Here is a 19,822-nt window from a genome sequence, read left to right on the forward strand (position 1 = left end):
TAGTAGGGCTGCGCTGTTAGTGCGGAAAGAAGACGCGCCCCTTACACATGCGTAAAAAGGCTGGACGTAAATTGCGCAGCTCCGTCCTCTGCTTCTCACCTGAAACACAGCAGTGTGCAAGAAAACAGGCAGTCAGGCAGGTACACAGAGGCACGGAGCCGGAAGAACGAGCAGGTCGATTTGTCCTGTAGAACTTTTCTCCTTAGTTACTCCCAAGTTTTGCTTAGATTACAACTTTGCCCTCTGTTCTTTTTTTAAAAACGCGATTTATTTATGAAAGTGAAGCGACACCGGAGCAAACATGTCAGAACAAGGGAAGAAGCTGATTCTGATCGTGGTGGATATTCTTTGTGTCTTTGTTGGTGAGTGACTACCCCTGTTCTCCCCTCCAATATGGCTGAACATTTGACTAGTTCAGGCTGTAGGCTACAGCTCCTGTTGCGCGGTTATTTATAAATCTGTGCGACTAAACCAGAAATATGACTCCAAATAATAAATGATACTAATTAAACCAGCTTTTATTGAAATGTTTGCAGGATGACGCATGTGGTTGCCCAACACACAGACACGCACGCGCAGATTCGCTCTCTCTCTCTCAAACACACACACACACACACACACACACACACGCACACACGCACACACTTACAATCACACTATTATTTTGCTTCTTGTGTCTTCCTGCAAGCCTAGAATACGTTACTGACACATGTTTGTTTGTTTGTTCAAAACATGTAACTTGTACACAATTATGTTGCAAGTCAATTACATGATTTGGCAGTGATTTTACACTCAGCAGTGCAATGAAGCATTGCAAGACATCATCGGACTCTATCTTGTTCAAACAGGCCAAACAGAGTCTTTGCCAACAGTGGGTTAGAGAACTGACATTTCTTGATCGCTGTCAAGTGATTTCTTTCCTGAAATCATTTGGGTTAAGATAGGGCACATCCATATCTCACTATCTGGCTATAGTGCTGATTGCAATGGGAATCCATCGTTTTTTGACACCCACGCCCTGTGTGTGTGTGTGTGTGTGTGTACATTCTGCTTTTTTTTCTTCATGCTCCCTGTGGCCCCTTTTTTTAAACTTAGGGTTACGAGGAAGAGCAAAGATCACTGTCGATGAATCAATTTCTCTGAAACTGGAGTCCAGGTGTGTGTGTATGGCATCTGTGCATGTGCTGAGGGTGGGCTCTTTCGTGTGTGCATGTGTATATATGTATGTATATGTGTGAACACCATACAGGGAAACAAACGACCCGTCCCAACTTGCTCTGGACTCCAGGGAGGACACAGAGCCATTAACACAACTGACATCTTCCAGCTGTTTCGTGTCATATCTGCTCACTTTGCTGTCAACATGAGACTGACAGAGGTTGCAGTTGAGATGATGAAAGAAAGGAGGCTGTCGGGGATGTCCATTTATTTCTCACCGGGTTTACTTCTATAGATGTTGAAAGATGAGGGTTGAACTCTCTGTGTGTGTGTGTGTGTGTGTGTGTGTGTGTGTGTGTGTGTGTGTGTGTGTGTGTGTGTGTGTGTGTGTGTGTGTGTGTGTGTGTGTGTGTGTGTGTGTGTGTGTGTGTGTGTGTGTGTGTGTGTGTGTGTGTGTGTGTGTGTGTGTGTGTGTGTGTGTGTGTGTGTGTGTGTGTGTGTGTGTGTGTGTGTGTGTGTGTGTGTGTGTGTGTGTGTGTGTGTGTGTGTGTGTGTGTGTGTGTGTGTGTGTGTGTGTGTGTGTGTGTGTGTGTGTGTGTGTGTGTGTGTGTGTGTGTGCGTGCGTGCTTTCCAGTATAGGGGACCCATCTGGTGACTGACACGGGAGGAATGATAATGACTGTTCTGCAGTGAAACCCCCCCTGCACTCATAATGTATGTTCTGTAGCTCCTTGTTGAGGGGATAATAGGCTCTGAACCATTAGGGATCAAGTCCATGAAAGAAAATCTTGCTGCTTCTTAGGCCGGTATAAAGGTTTTTCTCAGGCAAAATAAGCTGATTTAATGAATAAATGAGAAAAAAAAGTGTTGTAATTGTCTGAGAGAGTCATGGGCAAGTCTTTCCTTCTCTGGATGATTGTGACATGAAATGGTGATAATTGAACATTAAAGAGAACATTTGTGAAATCAGAGATATGGTGATTAATGGCTCGTCAGCTAAAGGTTTCTCAAGTGACACTTTATTTTGGCTGACTAAGCTTAAAGCTCATGCATGTATCATCTTGCAGTTGTGTACAAGTGTGTCTGTGTGTGTTTGGGTTTGTTTATGAACAGTTGATTTTTTTGTTGGTTAGTCATCTGCATTTTTAAAAAGTGAAAACATTAGTTTTAAGATTTGCGCTCCGAGTTGTTTTGTATGAGTCACTTAAGAGGCGGTCGATGAGATAAAATAAAAACTACCATTTAATCATCATATTGACCTAAATTTCCTGTGAGTTGAATTGAGAACATTTTCTTGATAAAATGTAGGTGATGAAAATCAGTCAATAAAGTCCAATGAATGGTGACTAATATAGTCAAATGATATGGCATTGAAAAATGAATCAACTTCAATTTGAATACTTATGACAATATAATGTACGGATCACTATCTAGGAATCACTTTAAGGAGGATTTGGAATGTGTGTAAAGAACTAAACGGCATTTTAATAATCAATTGTTATAACTCAGTTTTCAAGCAATGCCAAACGGGTGAGGGCTGTTGCTTTTCATTGGCTTCCTTTTCAGGGGCGGTTCTACAGGAGGGTAAGGGGGGGCCGCCCCACTGAAGAGCCTTGCCTCCCCAGCTGCCCCCCTAACTTTTGCATTCTCAAAAATGTACTTGTATGAACAAACCGCCACTATGTCAACAAGCCACTCAAATAATTGAAACAAACAATAAATTGAACAAAAGTAAATAATTTTGAATCTAATCTTATGCCCTGCCCCTCAAATACTTAGCCATGGCCCTGCATCATTTGCGCATATCGGCGATCACACAGTTTGTCGCGCACAGTGAGTCAGCGCGCTGCTGTGCCATTAAACACACCAATTTAACTTAAAGTTAAATTTGTAATTAATGTAATGCATGCTAAAAGTAGCTAATTAATTCATCAATAAGAGCACATCCATTAATTGTTGGCCAAAAGGGAAATCACTCGCTTGTGACTTGTAGGAGCATATTGCCCTTTTATTAATTTGTAGGCCTATTGTAGTACAGGCAAGAGCTTGATAAGAATATTTAAAAAAAACTTGCATGTTCGAATCCATATAATTTAACAGTGGGTCGCCGTTTCGAGAGAGAGAGAGAGAGTCGCCATTTCTGAGGCAAAGCCAAACAGTAGCCTACTGAAAACTCTCACATACCACAGCAAACGAGCTGCACAAATTAAATCAGGTTACATAATCATATGTTAAAGACATGAATAAATAAGTGAAGGAAAAGAGGGAAAAGAAGAAATAAATGTGATGAAGAGGAGGTTTTATATTCAGACAGAGGCAGGTAGTGATCAGCAGGCAGATGAAAGGTAGGCAGAGGGTCTGACTGCAGTCCCAGCCTAAACTACTGTATTGTTATTCTCCTTCCATATAAATTCTACTACACTAGCATAATGTCATGTCACTCAAAAGAACATGTTCCAGTTATTTCCTGTTTTCTGTTGTAGCCATGTGGTATAGGGTAAGCTGTGTAGGCTTTAGATGTACAAATGTCTTATTTTATCAGAAATGATGATCAATATAATATATATGGGGATTCCCGCTACCGTCCTCCCATGCCCCCCTGCCAAGACCTCTTGCCCCCCCTTCGCCACCCCATGTAACATTTTCCAGATCCTTCACTGTTCCTTTTATAGTCAAATGTAATATCTTTTGAGTTTTAGACTGTTGGTTGGACACAACAAGATAATGGAATAATCATTTTGAACATAAGAAGATGTGATGGACATTTCTTCATCTCTTAATCCTTTTCATCTCAATAATAATCTGCAGATCATCGTTGGGTGCAGTCCTAGACTGAACTAGACTTGAGGATTAGTTTTATTGAGCTAGAGCACACACATACTGTAAGAGGGTCTGCCCCAAGCCTCCAAAGTCAACAAGTCAAGTAAATTTTATTTATACAGCCCAGTTTCTCGAATAACAATTTACCTCAGGGGGCTTAACAAACTGTACAGCATACGACACCCACTGTCCTATAAGACCCTTGATTTGGATGATGAAAAACTACCCAAAAAACCTTTTAACAGCTTCAAAATGGAAAAACCCCCAGGGAGAATAACAGAGGAGGAATTCCTCTCCCAGGTTGGACAGACATGCGATGGATGAACAAACAACCATTTAAAAAAAGGAGTGAAATCTGTTACAGTTTCCCAGAACCCAAAGAAAAACTTTTGTTTGTCTGATCAACTGTCCAAACTCAAATTGTAACATCTCAGAAGTTAAAACCACCCTCTAACATTTGTCATAATATGTTTGTTGAAAAGATGAGTGAAACAATCTAAAGATTGATGATAAAACTTGAAAAATACTTATTTTTTTAACACACGCGTGTTTGGATACTGGATAAATTCCAATGAATGTTATCAGAATTTTGATATCATATTGATTTATTCTCAGGCTCTGTGGGGCCATTTTTATCGCAGGATGTTGCTGCTCTCCCTCCATGTGTATTAAGTTCTCAAACTTTAAAGATAACAAGCCAATCTCGCTACACAAACACTTCATCTCCATGTCTGATTGTTTTTTCGTTTTAATTTCCCTTTCTTAATCTAGCGTCTTTATTTTTCCACTCCCTTGTTGTGTGTGTGTGTGTGTGTGTGAGAGAGATTGGGTTTGAACAACCCCCCCCCCTCCCCTTCTTTTTGTTTTGTTGAAACGTTGGTGTGAGTTATAGCCAGGAATGTGCCGAGTGTCCAAATTGTAACTAATCTCTTATTCTGTTCAGGGTTTTATTTCTCCCTCTTCCTCTCTGATGTCAAATCTCCATCCTGCCATTATTTGTTACCACTCACACAGTAGATGCAACACAAATTGCAAGGACACACACACACAAAAACACCATCTATTGTTACACTGTCAGTCATGACATTCAGGCTACAGTAAAATTTTCCATCTCGGCAAAATGATTAAATTGTAAAGATTAACTTTTACAAGGACAGGCTGCTCTGTTCATCTCTTTTGTTTCACTTTGTCCCACAGTCTCCCATCATTTCTTACATGCATCATATCTGGACTCTGTTAATGGATAAAGTAGTAGGCCTATGTAAGTGAGTAAAGTCAGGTTTTTTGATGTTCATCTTCCCAGTTTGAAGGAATAGTTTTAAATGTTTTTTTGTGTAAAATTTGACGACAATTGATACCACAATATAATCTTAAGGTTAATGATGAGCCTACAGTCTAAAGCTGGTTAGCTTCGCTTAGCTTAAAGACCGGATCTGCTCATTAACTCCTTTCTAAGCTCATTATAATATTATAATTATCATTAAAATACTCAGATATTACCTGCTCAGGTTTGAGCAGGTAATAAGAAAGGCAATAAGAATAGTCTTGCACATGCTGAGACTATTCTCTAAAACTTCATAAGGTTTAAAATGCATTTGGTCACTTAGCCGCAATAAGTCACTGTCACCATTCTGTTAACAAAAAAAAAAAACACTTGTTCTCGGTTGTTCACCTTAAGTTTAACAAATCCATGTGAATAAATAGCCTGAACACCGTTTTGGCGCCATTTTGCCTCAGTTTTAATGGAGCTTGTACATTATGATACATTAAATAGATGAAGTCTTTCTGGCTGCCAAATTTAGCTGCTCAACTACACAGAGGTCAGTCTGATAATCGCTTCACTATAATTTTTTATTGCTTTTTATGACTCTGGTAACCTCCTTTTGGTTTCGGTCCAGGCACTCTGATAAGCTCCAAGGTAAAAAGGAGGGTTTAATTATGATGCCATAACATTCTCACATGAAGAAATCAGTTCAGACTAATGACTTTTACTGTTGAAGCCTTTCATATCCAATATCTTTAATTTTGATTTGTGTCACTCATGATCTGGTCTTTACCTACAGTATATAGCATAGTGATAATGATAAATGGATCCATCTAACAAACATTTTGTCCCAGGAGCTTACGTCCTGTTAGCTGTAGACGGGCCGGGGATATGGGAGGCGCAGGTCAGGAAAACTTAAAAGCGAATACCAGTCATTCGGAAAAAGTACATGCCAGTCAGACGACCCCCTCTTGTGAGCTCAAATGACTCACTTCAGCATATATAGAGTCAAATTAGGATACACAACAGGGTCAAATGTAGGCTATAGATCTGACATTATTTATTATGGGTATCATCAGTGTGTATCTCACTGTCTTCACACTTGTGTTATTGTCATTATATCATTGATTATTTTACTTCATCAATAAGAAAGCTAGGTTTTTGTTACCAATGTGAATATTTACCATTTATTCTCTGGCTTATACAACTACTTTATGTGTTCAAAACAACATGAAGCCTTTTGAACGCAACACACTCTTTAATTTGATGCGTTTCTGGCAAAAACAGGATGTTGGTGTAAACCACTGTTAATTAAAGAGGTTAATAAAGGGGACCGATGAGAGCTGGTTTTAAATTACAGTTGTTAATAGTACTAAACCCTTGTAAACTTCCTGTTGGATGGAAAGTGGTGCATGATTGGTTCATTTGGCTGCATGTGCTCATAGGTGTAATATCAGGCTGCATCAATTAATCTACTGAATATTTACCTATTGAATCAAATGGCAAAATGCCCATCCATCAGTCCAAAATTCAAAATAGAAGATAAGAGGATAAAAACACATTATTTATTTTGAAATGCTTGAACCTGTGACATTTGTCAAAAAACAATGAATCAAACATCAACTACAACTAATAATTATATTTACATGCAGTATAGAATGACTTTTCAATGTCCAGTGATAACACAACATAGATTGAATTAACTAAGGTGACAATCAACAATGAGGAAATGAAAGTGTTTTTCCTGCTTGTGTACCCATGAAAACTGCCTCTCTCGTACAAGTCGTTACAAGCTTTAGAATTGAGCTGTTTGACAACTGTCTAAATAGTTTTTTTAACAAGGGACTGACTACAGCTGTTGTTGTTTGTCTCAAAGAATGTTATTTATGTGCTGTTTTAACATTTTGTTGACATATTCAAGATCCTCCTCTTATTGACACACATGCACACTCAGAAACACACACATGTACACACAGTATCTGCTTCTGCCAAATATGTGTCAGTCAAGTAAGAAGTGTTGACTTTTGCTCCCTGATATTCCTGTGTGAAAATGGAACAGAGTGTGTGTGTGTGTGTGTGTGTGTGTGTGTGTGTGTGTGTGTGTGTGTGTGTGTGTGTGTGTGTGTGTGTGTGTGTGTGTGTGTGTGTGTGTGTGTGTGTGTGTGTGTGTGTGTGTGTGTGTGTGTGTGTGTGTGTGTGTGTCTTGGCCAATGTACCACTACTATGGTAGTCCCATGTGAGAGAGGAAGACTTATTTCAGTTTTTTGGTTCTCTTTAATTAAAGGTCAAAGTCAGATTTCACTCTTACTTTCACATACATAACATATGAAATTCAAAGGTCTGCAGGAATGATTGTTTGCCAGAAATATAGACCTTGAGGCCTGAACATGCCTCCACCAGTCAAAACAACACAATCACTTAAGTGTTTTAGACATATAAAACCTGCATTAAACACACAGAGTGAAATATAATCATTGGACAAATGTGCAAGATTATTTTCTCATTCAAGCAGCCGTGTAATATTACTGTCATTTAATGTAACGGGAAGTTACAAGATCTAGATTCACACCAAGAATGTCACTTTATTTCTCCGCCACATTTTGAAACGTGCTATTCTATTATCTAAAAAGGTGACTCGTAAATTTAAAACGTAACATCATCCTTGGCGAAAACAATATAGTTGCACAATCCACCACATACTAAAGTATATGCAGCATCATTGTATTTCAGACCTAGCATTAATTGTAGTGGACAGCCAGTCACATTGTCCTAAAATTTGACTTTGGCTGATTTAACCAATTACATGGTTTTTGACAGAAATATAAATTGATAAATTGATTGAAATGATATAAGTTGATGTTTGCAAAGAAAAAATGTCAATCGAGAGAGCACAGGATCAGTGAGTCAGTAGCTGGTGAACAAAGTCCAGTATTTATTTCCCTCTAGAGTTGGTTGAGACCAGAACCGAACCAAAAGAAAGTGTGAATATTGGAATCACAATCATCAGGTGGATTGAAACATGATTCCAATTGAAGTATAATGTTGCTCAGTAACTTGAGGGATGTGTAAGACAATGTTGCCATGTCAAAAATAAAGCTGATAATATGTCAATATTTTTTTAAATCTTGTTTTTGCTGCCCTCAAGTGGCCCAAAATCACATATTGTTGGTGTAAAATAACTTAATTTGTGCATTTAAATATAAATACAGGGTTAAACTTCAATGGGAATATCCAAGACGGAAGATGTGAGATGACACAAACAAAAAACGCACACACACATTATTTTGAAAAATGTCAGCTCTGAAGGGGTTAAAGTAGTATGCAGCAATAACCCAAGAAAAACCATCCGGTGTCGTGTAGGACTTTCCCAGCAAAAAATCCCCTGCCTAACAGGAAATTATGCACTATCTTTCCAACAACACTTTTTCCTCGATTTTGTTGAAGATAAACCCCCTTTTAAACATTACAAACAGTGATGGTCAAAATGAAAAGAACAGACACAAAAAAGACAAACCACATCTGGGAAATGCAGTACAGAAATCACACAGCAATGAACACCAAATACACCCAAGAGGGATCATCAAGAGTTAAATCTTGGTATTCTGAGCACCTTGGTGTGATGTGGAACAGTTGCGAATCCCTGTCTGCTAACGGAGTGGAAGACGCACACATCTCACAGTCGCCTGTCGAGATTTTACATACATCCCCCAAACAAATGTTCACCTACAACCATGTTACCTGGTTCTGCTTCCTATCAATGTCTCGGTTATCCCCGGTCCTCGACCGCTCATCTTGAGGGCAGAATAACAGGAACACTTCCCACTTCCCGCTGGGTCAGAGGTCAAGGGGAAGTTGCACTTGTGTCTGATCCCAAATTCCATCATGTTTATTTTCTCAAAGTGCGATCGGGGTGGGGGGGTGTTCTTGCCAAAGAGATTGGGAAAGCGTAAAACAATACTTTCTCTTCTTGCTTTTTTTATCTCTCCTGTGGCCTTTTTGTTACTGAAGACAGACACTTTGTGTGTGTGCCTCTTTTTGAAAGAGGAACTTGTTTTTTACATTGTTTGCAGCTGCAAAAGTTTTGCAGTGAATGTGAAAAGGGTGAGAAAATAAACTCAGCAGCTACATGCAAAATGTTAGAGCAGGGCGATACTAACAGTCCACCAAAGAACTATTTACCTACAGTTTCACCTAGCCCAGAAAGTATTGGGAGTAAACTGTAGGCCTATTTTTTTTTTAAATGAATTAAAATAAAATAAAAAGTTCATTAAGATGTTCACTATAAAGTAAACACCTTTTTAGTTTGGAGTATTTTCAGATATTACCTGCTCAGGTAAAAACCACATGTGGTTTTAGAGGGAGTTACGTGACCATTTTCAAATGTGGCGTCTCAGTTGCCTGGCAACATCGCTGTAACGACAAGACTCGGGAATGTCACGGCTGTTGTGCAATGCATAGCCTAGATGACATAATGTGTTAACTGGTGACTTTTAGAGGTGCTAGTTGGTGTATTTTTGAACTTTAAGAAGTGAACCGGTCTAGCTCACGCTTCCATTATTTGTGCTAAGCTAGGCTAGATGCGTAACTCCCCTTAAACTACCAAAACTATTCTTTAATTTTCATTTGGGTGGGTTAAACCAACAAGATGCATATAATGCAAAGAGGATGGCAAAGGAGGTCTTGCTCGTTATATTTTGGGTCAGCCTAGCTCTGTTTATTACTGCCTTATCTTTATGCAAAGCTAGGCTAGCCTATGGGGGGCTAACCACATCCTGACTCAAGCTCTGCAGACATGAGATTAGTATCAGTATAGCATAAACCTTCTCATTTTACTCTCATAGACATGTATGCAAAACAAAAGCTATGACATTTGTGCTGCCATTTAGTCTCTAATTTTGATAGGAAAGGCACAACTGCAGGTTTTGAGTGAATTTAGGGAAGAAACCTCTCTTCGCCTCGGCTCGGCCCAGCCTCTGGGAGGGCGGGCCACCCCACCAGTGCAGGCCTATAAAAACATACCAGGCCTTCTAAAATAATAGAGCAGATAAAAACAGTCAGTTCCACATAGATAATAGGAACTCTCTATAGGCTCGGCTCCCAGAGGCTGTTGGAGCATGTTTGATACGAGGGGGAATTGACTTCCTCACTGATTCTGTTGTTAAATGAGCGTAGCAGTGTATACCGTGTGTCTGTGTTTCCAAGGCCATTGCCCAACTGTCCGCCCTGGCAGTGTGTAGCCACCAGAGACTTGTGTCAAACAAGCATTCTCTTATCTAAATGTTATCCTTGCGCCCTGCAGAATAAACAATGGTTGGGCCTCACTTCAAAGCTGGGCTGAGAGCATGCTTGACCTGCTGGAATAATGAACTCAAAGATGTGAGGAGCAAAGGCAGGGCTTTCTGTTAATAAAAATAAATGATCTTTAATGTGGAAACTACGTGTCATCCAACATCATTAGTGACACAAATGAAACCCGTTTTACATTAGGCATTGCAGCCCGTGTGTGTGTGTGGTCCTCGGCTAATGAGTGGTGATTAACCGCTGGGTAGGGCCGACTGATAGAGACAGTCAATAAAGCTAAACCAAAACACAGCAACATACAGTAGTAGTCAAAGGTATAGTTGCAGGAAAACACAGACATCTGTAAAATATGATTATTATAATAACAATAATAGCCTCTGTTGTAAGGTTTTTGAATTGGACGCCATTAAATTGTGCAGGTGCTCCAGGGAACTTTCAGTTTGTGTTAATTCTTGCACCCCCTTTGGACAAAAGCGGTACTGTTTATACTACGCCAGCTGCAATTCCTGGGTGAGCGTGCCCATGACAAAGGCATTAAGAAAAAATATAACAGCATTATGGTCTTGTTTGCTGTTCGATGTAGTTTATGATCCCGAAGGAACAATTGACAGTTTCAGAAATATTTAAAAGTTACTCATAGCACCTTTTAATCATAAACATATGGAGAGATGCTCATGCAAAACAACACAACATACACTTTCAAAGTAACATACACAAATAGTATTTCTGTTGTAAGAATGTCTCCCGTTACACTGTGTATTGTTAATGGGGTTGTGGTGGTGATGAACCAGGGATTTATCACTCCAATCTGCAGCTGCACTTAGCTTTGAGTTACTACTCATTGTTGTCTTGTCCAGTCTTTACAATTTTGATTTACTCTTACAGCCTTGTTTTAGGGTAGGAAACGGCTTTAAAAAACCCACTCTACAATAGCTGCTCGGCACCGCAGAGAAGTCAGACAGTGTGCAACCAGCTGGTAAACTGAACACAATGGAGTTTTTACAAGCTAAATACAATCGGTGGAGACCAAAAGCGGGGCTAAAAAAGGGCCAATACTGACTAAGGCCAATGTTGCAGCATAACTGCTTTATGTGTATAACTGTCCACAAAACACGACCAACCTTGAAGCAGATGGGTAACAGCAGCAGAATACCCCACCGGGTGCCACTCTGAGGCTGTAATTCGCACAGGCTCACCAAAATTGGACAATAGAAGATTGGAAAAATGTTGCCTGGTCTGAGTCTCGATTTCAGTTGCGTAGTTCAGATGGTAGGGTCAGAATTTCATGTAAAAAGCATGGATCCATCCTGCCGTGCACCATCATCAACAATACAACGTTCAAAGTCACTTAAAACCCCTTTCTTCCCCATTCTGATGCTCTGTTTGAACTAGAGCAAGTTTTCTTGACCACGTCTACGTGCCTAAATGCATTGAGTTGCTTCCATGTTCCATGACTGATTAGCTATTCGTTTTTACATGCAATTGAACAGGTGTACCTAATAAAGTGGCCAGTGAGTGTGTGTGTGTGTGTGTGTGTGTATTGTTTTTACTATACGCACAGACAGAACTTTGTGTTGAGTTTCCTTCAGTAGCTCAGTATCTATCAGGCAACCAGGCTCCCCATATCATGTCATTATCCCCTGCTTTTCCTAGATGTTTCTCACTTTTATGTTTGGGTATTCTGCCAGTTTTGTTCTTTCTTTCTTTCCTTTCACATTCCCATTTTTAAACTTCCTCCTTAAATGGCCTGCAGTCCCCTGAGCAAGGTTCATTCTCACAGTGATGTGCATAGCAGGAGGCGGAGAAAACACACCTGCCACAGTGTGTGTGTGTGTGTGACATCAGACTTAATTCTCACCTGTAGACATCCACATTTTCACATGATGTCATGTTGGAATTACCTTGCTGTCTGGACCATGTTTTTCCTTTTTCTGTGTTTGTGTGTTTTCATGTGGTTTCATTTAGCCCAGCCTGTCACAGCAACAGTCGCATGCTCTGGAGGAAGGAAGCAATCTGTTAGTGGAGAGTCGCTCTTATGGCACTACCCAGTCAATATACAGCTCCTCGCTTGCAAAAACAAACTCCATCCATTCCGGGTCCTGTGAGTTTCAGCGGTTCAGCTTAGGGTTGACTTGAAAACAGGAAAACAGTTTAAGGGTTGTAGTTAAAAAGGTTTGTGACATCAACCCTGTAGATTGGACTATTGTCCCCGCTCAGATTTAAGAGACAGATTTATGTGCTTTTGCTGCTGCTGGGCCAACTCCAAACTCTTTTGTTTGCACTTGTGGAGAAACTGTTGAAGCAAATCTTCCTTCCAGTTTACACATGGACATTTGTCATCACAGACTTATAAATATTTTTCTTTGAGACCCCTTTATCTCCGTCGTGTGTGTGTGTGTGTGTGTGTGTGTCCTAGTTCAAACCACAGCTCCCAGGCCCCTGTGCTGTGTAAACTTTGCCCTGATGTGAAAGGTCTTAGCCGTCCTGTCCGGTCGTGTTTCCACGGGCGAAAGCCCACCCCCCCCCACCCTCCGCCGAGAGTGACTGCGACCTGAAGGGGTGAAGTTGTTGCCACTGAGCTCTATACCGATGACAAGTTCATTTGCTTGGCAGAGTCGGTACTTTTGCCCAACGCCAAAAGATTAGTCCAGTCAGTGTGTTCTTAGCTGTTTCCTGAGCCCCTACTCATTGTGTGGTGGTTCAATTGTCATCGCAGTCTCAGGACAGACCTCCAGCTTTTTGAAAATACAGTGTGGCTCCTGAAGACTGCAGTTTTTCTGCTTCGATTGCAGTAGCAAACTCCTCTACTGTCAAAAAGAAAAACGCCAGTAGTATCGATTACCTCTGTTTGGTTGAGGAACTGTTGTTGCATATATACTGTACATTTTTTTACTATATTGCTTTAAGTGTCACAAGGCTATTTTCTCGTGATATTATCCCATAATAATTATCGGCACTATAGGATATGTTTGTGGCGCTGCTTGTTGGATTGTTTTTAGTAGGCAAAATATCTATTCGGGAAACTTTTTTTATAGATTTCTGAAAAGCCTTTTAGTATATTTACAATGTTCACAATGACGTGCTGCACCTAATGGGATGAAAAATATCTGGCACACGTTTTCCGTGATTGTCTGAAACAAGGAAGGTCCAATTTGGTCACTGTATTATTTTGATTTCACACTGTCTGGAAGTGGATTTTTTGTTGCTAAGACTGTCGTCTCTTGTTCCTCCAGCGTCACTGCCCTCAGCCATCCTGACGTTAATGTTCACTCCGTACCAAAGAGGAATTTACTGCGACGATAAGAGCATCAGCTATGCCTACAGGAAAGACACCATCTCCCATGGAGCAATGGCTGCCGTCACCATCACTTGCTCAATCGTTATTGTAAGTCACCTATTTGTCTGAGCATTAAAATTAAAATACATGACAACAAAATTACATAATTTTCTTGATTCCCCCCTCCCCCCCACCAACTAAAATGACTTGATAACCCTTTCATTGTGTCTCCATAGATCACCTCAGGAGAGGCCTACCTTGTGCACACAAAGCGTCTGCACTCAAACTCCCAATTCAACCAGTACCTGTCGGCTCTTTATAAGGTGGTGGGCACCTTCCTGTTCGGAGCAGCCGTCAGCCAATCACTGACTGACCTGGCCAAGTTCACCATAGGTCGTCCTCGCCCAAACTTCTTATCCGTGTGCAACCCGGTCAGCTGTAACGGATACATGCTGCAGATCAACTGTACCGGAAACCCTCGCAACGTGACTGAATCCAGGTACAACACAATATCCATAATCGAACCATTATTCACGATTATCCCGACACGAGAATCTATGGCTCTTGTATAGTCCTTTTAATGTATAGTCCTCTATTTTGAAGTGCCTCAAGGAGGAGATGCATCTTTACAGTTATTCACAAATCCTAAATCCAAAGGCTTGGCTTGCACATTGTATCTCTTTACAAAACAAGACTTGTGAAGACCTAATGGTATTCATGGCATTTTCTTTTTAAAGAGGGCAACAACCAATGAACTCACTCGGCATCTTTTGCGTTTGTAGGGCTGGCCTCGCTCTGTGTTATAGTTTAAGTTTTTAAGAATGTCCTATCCTATCTGTTAGGCAATAATACTAGTTTCTTAACTAAATGTAAAGTGATTCCATTATATTTTAAGAGTTTTTTGATGATTATCGGGAGAATATCTTGAATTGCATTTATTTTGGCCGGGATAATTGTGACATTAAATTCTTCTAGTGTCCCATGCCTATTTTTGGATTCAAGTTGATATCAAATGTCTATCACAAGTTACCAACGATGATGTCTTAAATGGCTTCATTTAACTCAGTACCCCAAAATACCTCCAGAACTTCATTATTTCACAGTCATATTTATTGAAAATCACTGAAAACATGAGTGAATTTTGTTCTTGAATTATTTTCCCTGTTGCTGTTTTGCTCTTCAGGTTGTCATTCTACTCCGGCCACTCGTCCTTCGGGATGTACTGCATGCTCTTTCTGTCGGTGAGTGTGTCACCACCATTGTTGTTGCGTAAGACTTCTGTGTTTTTGAGAAAAGAAAGCCTGTTCACCAAAGACCCTCACAAGGGAGGGAGCGCTCAATGCAGGCACGGGTTTATGTTTGAAAAACATCATTGTTGTCATACCACACAGTGTACAATGGGCGGAAGCTGATAGATTCAGTTTAATCCCTGTTACTATTCTGAAGTGCGATGCTGAAAGACTGCTGGAGCATCCACATTTTTCTATACAGAACTGTTTTATTATGTAAAGTAGCCTTACCTCAGATCTTTCTGTGCATGTGGGTGGATTGGGTTGGCCAAAATATGATTTTTTCCTTTTAGGAAACTTTCAAATATTTTCCATTCTCATACCTCGTAATTTAGATGATTCTCAAAAAAACACATATTTGAATCATTTTATTTAAACATTTTGTTAAATTTAGGTAACATTTTAACGTTTTAAAGAAAGAAAATGATTCATTTATTTTACATCTACACGGGTCATATCCTTTGTAAAAAGTGTTTTTTGTTTTTTCAGTAAAGGATCCTTTTTTTAAATAGTATATTTTGCTGACTCCTCAACAAATGGCCCATAAAGTATACACACATAGACACAAGCACATAAACACACACAATTTATATATAAAGAGGTTTACATTTAGATAAGAGTTGGTCTTGAAACATCAAAGTGCTTTTGTGTGTGCAGCTCTACGTCCAGGCCCGGATGCAGGGGAAGTGGACGCGACTGGTCCGACCGACCATCCAGTTCTTCCTGCTGGCGTTCTCTCTGTATGTAGGTTACACACGCGTGTCTGACTACAAACACCACTGGAGTGACGTGCTGGTGGGGCTGGTGCAGGGAGCTATCATCGCTGTGCTCACGGTGAGAACAACAGACTGATTTAGATTCAGTTGAAAGTTTTTATGATTACAGCGGCATAATGAGACTTTTTGTTGTTGTTAGCATGTTGAGTCCAAAAGTTTCTAGTTTACCAGCAGGAAGTTTCGGCAAACAGTCGGAAAAGTGGTATAAAAACAGTGGGGTCTGGTATTTGTTAGTTCCATGATACACAATTTATCGGTAAGAGTCTAACACATGATGTAAACAGTGTAAAAGCTTATGGTAAATATTTTCATTTGTTCTCATCTATTGCCTTGTGATAAACATTTCCACACGGCTGAATGTTAATAGCTCATTTAATTTAGTCACATGATTTTTTTCTGGACACATTAAAAAAACAGTTGGCTGGCATTTGATAGATTATGGGATTTTGAGGGCTAAACACACACATATACACACACACATACTCCCTGTGTGCTCCATATTAAGGCACAAACGGCTGTGTTTAGTTAGATCCTTTAAAGTGGGACAGTTCTTGCTTGACGTTACCATATTTGGTTATGAAATGCAGACTTCGATGGACATTCAAAAATCTTCCTCAACCACTTAACATTGTGTTCACCTAATGGGACATTGTGAAGGCTTTGTACTTACAGTGGTACTGTTTCGCTGTCAGACTGTATTTTCAATATATAATAAAACATATTTTTTATATTTTGTCAAAATGTATATTGTGTACGATGCCACAACAACTAAAATGGTGACTGAGTTGAGTCTCTGGAAATAAGTCCCACAAAGGTATCATTTGTTACAGGACTGGAAGACATTACAATGTAGAAGTTTTTATATATGTTTTGTCACTGAAGCATGTTTTATCAGTTGTATCACGCCCGTTTCGTACTCTGCAACAGCAGGTTTTTGCTATATGAAAAAGCTTTTGATCAGTGCAGTCAGTAGTAAATTTTCAAATCTCTTGACATTTTTCTTCTTCTTTGGATTGTTTTAAGGTCCGATATCAGTCCGACTTCTTCAAGCAGCGCCCCCCTAGCTGCACCCGACCGGACACAGCAGAGATAGAGCACCTTGAACGCAAACCGAGCCCACCGCCTCCCGACTCTCAGCACGGAAACCACTACAACTACTCTGGACCTGTATGAGCTATTTTTGCAGCAGCTACTCTTACTAACCCGGGCCTTCACACTCTTAACAGCAGCTATGTTACCAAAGAACCTGTGACTTGTACAGTCAAAATAACCAGATGCAGTAACCACTACTTGGAAATCCAGACTAGAACTGCTCCACTCTGAGAGGACTTCCCAATTATTTTCTATATATATATTTTTTTTTAAACTTTGAACCCTCAGATTCCCGAAACCTGTTGGAACAGGAGCCCCGTGTGACTGTTTGTCTTTTAGTTTGGGGGTGTGTGTGTGTGTTGTGAAAATGTGTGATTTGTGTACATGTGTAGAGTGTTGTACCATTCAAAAGTTTGCAATGATATATATTTTAAGGTTTTTGTTTTAATCTAAATTCTGTGCTGAGGAAAAAAAGTGTCAGATTTTGTGGTGGAGAATTTATGCTGTGATTTTAAACCGAAGAGATCTGTAAATTTCAAAAACCACCAAAGATTTCTCTCTGTCTTTGGATGGAGTGACAACACCTTTGAGGCTGAATTTCGGTTTTCCACATTAATTGTTGCAGTCTGATAAGACTTGTTTTTACCTACACTGGAGCTTGATCTCTCTGCAGATGCCTCTGTTTTACTGCCTTCAGAAGATGTGCATGTGTAACGATGGACTGCTTAAACTATTTACATGATTATGTATAGTACTAACAATTTTTTTTAAAAGTTTATCTACTGTATCTAATAAATTGTGTAGCCTTTTTAAGAATGCACTGCCACTATTTTTTGCTGTGATGTTACAGTGCAACTTTGACAGCTGGCAACATCGTTCTTGATATCTTTCCTCTCATACATACATTCACATAAATGGTTTGGAAAAGGACTGACACAGATAAGTTGGCATATTCATCCCATAAACCATCTTTTTGCTTTGGTTTTCTTGAACTTTCAAGCACTTGTGGAACCACAAATTCACTTCCAATCCTTTCACAAACTAAATACCACTCCATGGACCTCTTTCTTCCTTTTCATAACATGTGTAACCCATTGTGAAACTGAACATAATGTAATCTTTTCTTTTGTTCAGCCTGTCGGTTGTTTTCTCCATAAATATTAGCCAGCATGATGTCTGAGTTCTTACTTTAACAGCAAAAAAAAATATGCAAAGGACTGTCTTTTTGTGTTGTGAAGTAAAGGGAATATTATTGTTTTGGCTGATTTCAGCCATTTCTCTGCTGTGTTCTTGTTAAAAGCAGTGCATAACGCACTGACGCAGGGTTCAAGTCTGGACCTGCTGCTGACGATGCTGCTGGGATTCCTCAGTGCCAAAGGAATGGGGTTGTTCAGCCACGTCAGAGGTGTTTTTAACAAAAGGAAAAAAAACTGTTCAGTTATCCCAGAGGATAGATCAGGTGATGTTTTCTTTGTCATAGCTATCCCAGAGCCTTGCCAAATTCTGGTCATTCCACCTGAGTTTCAAAGTCAAGTCACGCATTTAGTTTATTATTCATTTGGCAAGTTTTGAGGAATAGCCTCCACCCTGATTCAATGGTTCAAGTAAAATTAATAATTTTCCAGTGAAAGTGTCTCTGGATCATCCACACCACTTGCTGCAGTTAGATAAGACATTATTGCAATTACGTCTTTAGTGGTGTACAGTACGCCAATAGGTATAGAGAAGCTGCTGTACAAATGTAAAAGATGGGGAACTTAACACAATTGACTGCCAAAGAAATGGTCCCCATTCAAACTGTTCACAATATGTTCTGAGGATTTTCAAGCCAAAAGGAAAGATGTTTACGTTGTCATTTAATATTGTAATGATGTGAGCTCTAAAAAGGAATCTAGAAATTTCAGAAAGAGGAAAAAATACTAAATTCTTTCTTTAAGGCTGTATTAAATGTTAAACAAACTTTAACAACAAAATCATAATTGCATTATGAATTGGATATGTTTGCAAAAATTAGGATTAGGATCTGGCCACCTCATGAACGTCTAATGGCTCGGTATCATTTGTTCTATTATAGCTTTTTGATGCTTGAAGCTCCAGTTTTCCCCTGCTAGCTTCTAACTTTATTTTTCAGCAGTTTATTTTTTTGTTTTGCAAGAGGCAAGGTGGATGAGAGCTGTAAGGGTGAATTAAAACAATGAGCTGAACACTAAATGCTGTGATCCGATGGAAACTGCGCTGACAGGTGATAATGTGGATTTGTCTCATCTTTCACATTACATCCAGTCCTTAAATGTTACAGGATGGTAGGTTGCCTACTCATCTGTTACTTATCCAATAGAGAATTCAATTGCACTGTGAGACTGCATCATCCCCTCAATTCTCACTTGTATCCAAGTCAGCTGGAGGTTCCAAACCTCATACTGAAAATGATTTAATCAAACATGTTTTTTATTGTTATCATCAGGTTTCCAAAAGTTACATTTCATGATTCGGCTTCGATGAGACAGTGATTATGTGATGTTGATGCGGTTTAATGTTGCCTTTTCGTCCTTCAGATTGCTTCATTCTTTTTTCCACACAGTTACCAACCAAACACAAATGACCACTCTCAATCACGTCTTTTATTTGTAAGGCACCAGAGAAGCTTCCTTACTGCTAAAAGGTTGATTCATTCTCATAAGAGTACACAGTTGCTTGTTTACATCTGTTTTTTTTTTATGTATCTTTTTTCGGCCCCAGGTATCTTAAAATGAGACTGTGTTCAGAGACACATTAAACTGATTTGTTTGCACAAAAAAAAAAAACATTTACAAACCTAGAAAACAATGTTAAGTGTTACTGCCTA

At 39.6% G+C, this 19,822-nt stretch overlaps 1 protein-coding gene across 1 annotated transcript; it reads left to right on the top strand.

Moving 5' to 3' along the window:
• The first annotated feature begins 118 nt into the window (after positions 1-118).
• LOC307261420 (phospholipid phosphatase 2-like) lies at positions 119-18,141 on the top strand. The gene is made up of 6 exons (XM_080041966.1): positions 119-362; positions 13,777-13,928; positions 14,057-14,319; positions 15,004-15,061; positions 15,767-15,943; positions 16,909-18,141. The coding sequence occupies exons 1-6, from the start codon at positions 302-304 to the stop codon at positions 17,056-17,058; spliced, it is 861 nt and encodes a 286-aa protein (XP_079898092.1). The 5' UTR covers positions 119-301; the 3' UTR covers positions 17,059-18,141.
• Positions 18,142-19,822: the final 1,681 nt, after the last annotated feature.

The sequence above is a fragment of the Ammodytes marinus genome (genome assembly GCF_949987685.1).
Source record: "Ammodytes marinus genome assembly, chromosome: 15".
In the NCBI taxonomy this organism is placed as follows: Eukaryota; Metazoa; Chordata; class Actinopteri; order Uranoscopiformes; family Ammodytidae; genus Ammodytes; species Ammodytes marinus.

What these genes read in the sequence shown, in the direction of transcription:
- LOC307261420 (XM_080041966.1), top strand. Translation starts at nt 302, where the DNA reads ATGTCAGAACAAGGGAAGAAGCTGATTCTGATCGTGGTGGATATTCTT. An exon ending in CGCAACGTGACTGAATCCAG is followed by an intron (nt 14,320 to 15,003) that starts GTACAACACAAT and finishes TTTGCTCTTCAG; the next exon opens with GTTGTCATTCTACTCCGGCC. An exon ending in ACTGCATGCTCTTTCTGTCG is followed by an intron (nt 15,062 to 15,766) that starts GTGAGTGTGTCA and finishes TTGTGTGTGCAG; the next exon opens with CTCTACGTCCAGGCCCGGAT.